The sequence below is a fragment of the Aplysia californica genome, unplaced genomic scaffold, assembly GCF_000002075.1.
Source record: "Aplysia californica isolate F4 #8 unplaced genomic scaffold, AplCal3.0 scaffold01128, whole genome shotgun sequence".
NCBI classification, from domain to species: domain Eukaryota; kingdom Metazoa; phylum Mollusca; class Gastropoda; order Aplysiida; family Aplysiidae; genus Aplysia; species Aplysia californica.
This window is the reverse complement of record NW_004798398.1, coordinates 16,153-18,685: the sequence shown is the minus strand read 5'-3', so window position 1 is coordinate 18,685 and position 2,533 is coordinate 16,153. Positions and strand designations below refer to the sequence as shown.

The window sequence follows — 2,533 nt, the reverse complement described above, 5'->3', positions numbered from 1 at the left end:
CACATACACACACACACACACACACACACACACACACACACACACACACACACACACACACACACAAGCGGAGAGGAAAAAGAAAATAAAAACTCACGTGCGATAGTCCCTGTTGTCCGCTACCATAAACAGCTGTATGTCGTGCTCACTCCCCGTCGCCTGACGTTTATGTACCGCGTGACTCTTGCGCATGTGTGGAGCTCTCGTGCTGTCCATGCCAACCTTTTTGTGCTCTTTAAAGAAAAAAAAGTTGAATTTTTTCTCAAGTTCGTGCTCGTAAAATAAAGAGAAAAGCTTTGACTTTTTTAAAGTCCGAACTCGTACAAGAAAAAGAAAGAGTTGGATTTTTTCTAAGTTCGCGCTTTTAAAAAATAAAGGTGGATTTACTCAAGCTCGTGGTCTTAAAATTAAAAGAAGAGTTGGATTTCTTGTATATAATATGTGCTCTTAAAAGAAAAACAAAGAGTTGTGCTTTGGCGTCTGTTACACGTTCAGTGAAACTGACAATTTTCCGTCTTCTTTGTGATAAAAGAAAATTATGACACACGAAGCAATCTCAACAATAATACTTCTTTTTTGTGATCTTCAAAATCCAGCAAGAAAAAGAGTCATCCGAGGGTCATTTCGTTAATTTTGATAAGCTGGTGCCAAATTTGATATTATTTTAACGTTAAGACAAAGTTTACAATAAGTTTACACACGAGAATTTTATCACAAGATTATAGGACTCACCTTCTTCGTGAATGAAATTGACGTAATCGTCCTGGAAATCGACTACCCGCGTCTGCTTGTGTATTCGATGCAGGCCTCCGTGCATGTCACGTGTCATGTGGAACTGGTCCAAACCGTCGTAGAAGATGCCTTCCTGGGAACAAGACATCATGACGTCACTTCCTGGGCAGACTACTGATCGGTCGTTGGGGATGGGTAGGGAGGAGGAGGGGGGGGCTTTAAACTTGGTTGTATTACGTCAACTTGCTACGATAATGGCCGTACTCAGATTCTGGCAGACCCAGAATCGCTACCTTAGAATTATTTTACAAAGTTTTATGTGCTCAGTACCTTTTTTGACGTTAAAAATTTTGAGTTTCACAGTGTGTGAAGAGAGCTTTCGAATACAATTCTTTAATTAGCTTGATAGCGACTCTGAATAATCTTTCAATTTTGATAGAGCAGATAGGACATTGGCATTTTGTTTCTGACCTCATGGTCTTGGTTACTGTTCTCAAAACGGCCAAAAATGTCAGATAAAACATTGTAATTCTAAAGAAACAATTTGTGGGGCGTCGTGGTGAAATCAGGCGCTCGTCAAAAAAAAATTGAAATATAACACAGAAAATGTTATTATCCAAAGGACAAAAATGGCACTGTAGTACAAAACACGAGGCGTGAATGACGGAAGTTGATGATGTCAACCGTAAATAATAATTGAAGACCTGAGAACAACACCAAGATCAAGTCCCATTTATATGATTTCGAGAAAATGAAATACATTCAAGTAAGTTCCGATTAGAGGTCCCTTAAATGTGTTTTTTTGGTTGTTTTTTTTTTACTGGACTTGACCTTGTTGTTGCATAAAGCTTCGTGTCTTTGAACAAGAATAACCGGGCGCAGGAATGTAATAACGCTTCGTCGGTGCTGCTAATAGATAGCCCTTTGTCGCAGCTTTCGAATGATAAATTATGCAGAATTCTATTTTCAGGAAAATGTGATTTAACCTTGTTTCTGTTTTCAGGTCTTCAATTGTACTATCTGAGCGTGTGACTGACTCACCAGGATAAAGTCCGACCGGTTGCTGGTTTTCCTCACCACGAAGGAGCTTCCTGTCGACTCGTTGGCGTACACGCCGATTGGCTGGTGGTGGGAGAGAAACAAAACATTGTTGCTATAGCAACCTGAACAACTTGGTGAAAATGAAGATGATATTCAAGTTTACTGTCTTCAAACCCCCAATATACACTATAATTATGATTATTAGGCTAATAAAAGTACAATGTACTAACAGTAAAGTGAATGCCTTGTATTAAAATGCAACGAGCCAAAGGAAATGATGATGGATCTAAACGTGACGTAGGCTACACTTCGGTCTATGCGCCTTTTTCTGTACTCTCCATAAAAATCATTGGTCCTGCAGTCCTGGCGTTGGTGATTGGTTAGACTCTCGAACTCTCAAAACCAGAAGATTTTGATTCCAAATTCCGCCAGGGGTCCTTCTTTTTATTGTTGGGAAATGCACCAACAGACATAACTTTCCCCGCTCAACCCAGGTGGGAATGGGTATCCGGATCTAGAAGAACGAATATTCTGTCAGTTTGAAAAAAAAAGTGTTTGAGCACTTTATCGGCTGCTTGTGCTAATCTATGCTTTTCGGGAAAACAAGTCCTTCCTGAGCAATATTCTAGGTCTGCTTGTGAAATAATACATTGCAGTCGCATAGCGCATTACGCAGTAATAATGATGATGATGATGATGATGATGATGAAGAAGAAGAAGAAGAAGAAGAAGAAGAAGAAGAAGAAGAAGAAGAAGAAGA

At 39.6% G+C, this 2,533-nt stretch overlaps 1 protein-coding gene across 1 annotated transcript in view; it reads right to left on the bottom strand.

Annotated features, from left to right (window-relative positions):
- LOC101846393 overlaps positions 1-2,533 on the bottom strand; it is a gene marked incomplete in the record, with an annotated part of 18,161 nt that overhangs the window by 12,077 nt on the left and 3,551 nt on the right. The window contains 3 exon segments of the mRNA XM_005111806.2: positions 98-233; positions 733-865; positions 1,774-1,854. Coding sequence (XP_005111863.2) covers positions 98-233; positions 733-865; positions 1,774-1,854 — 350 coding nt within the window.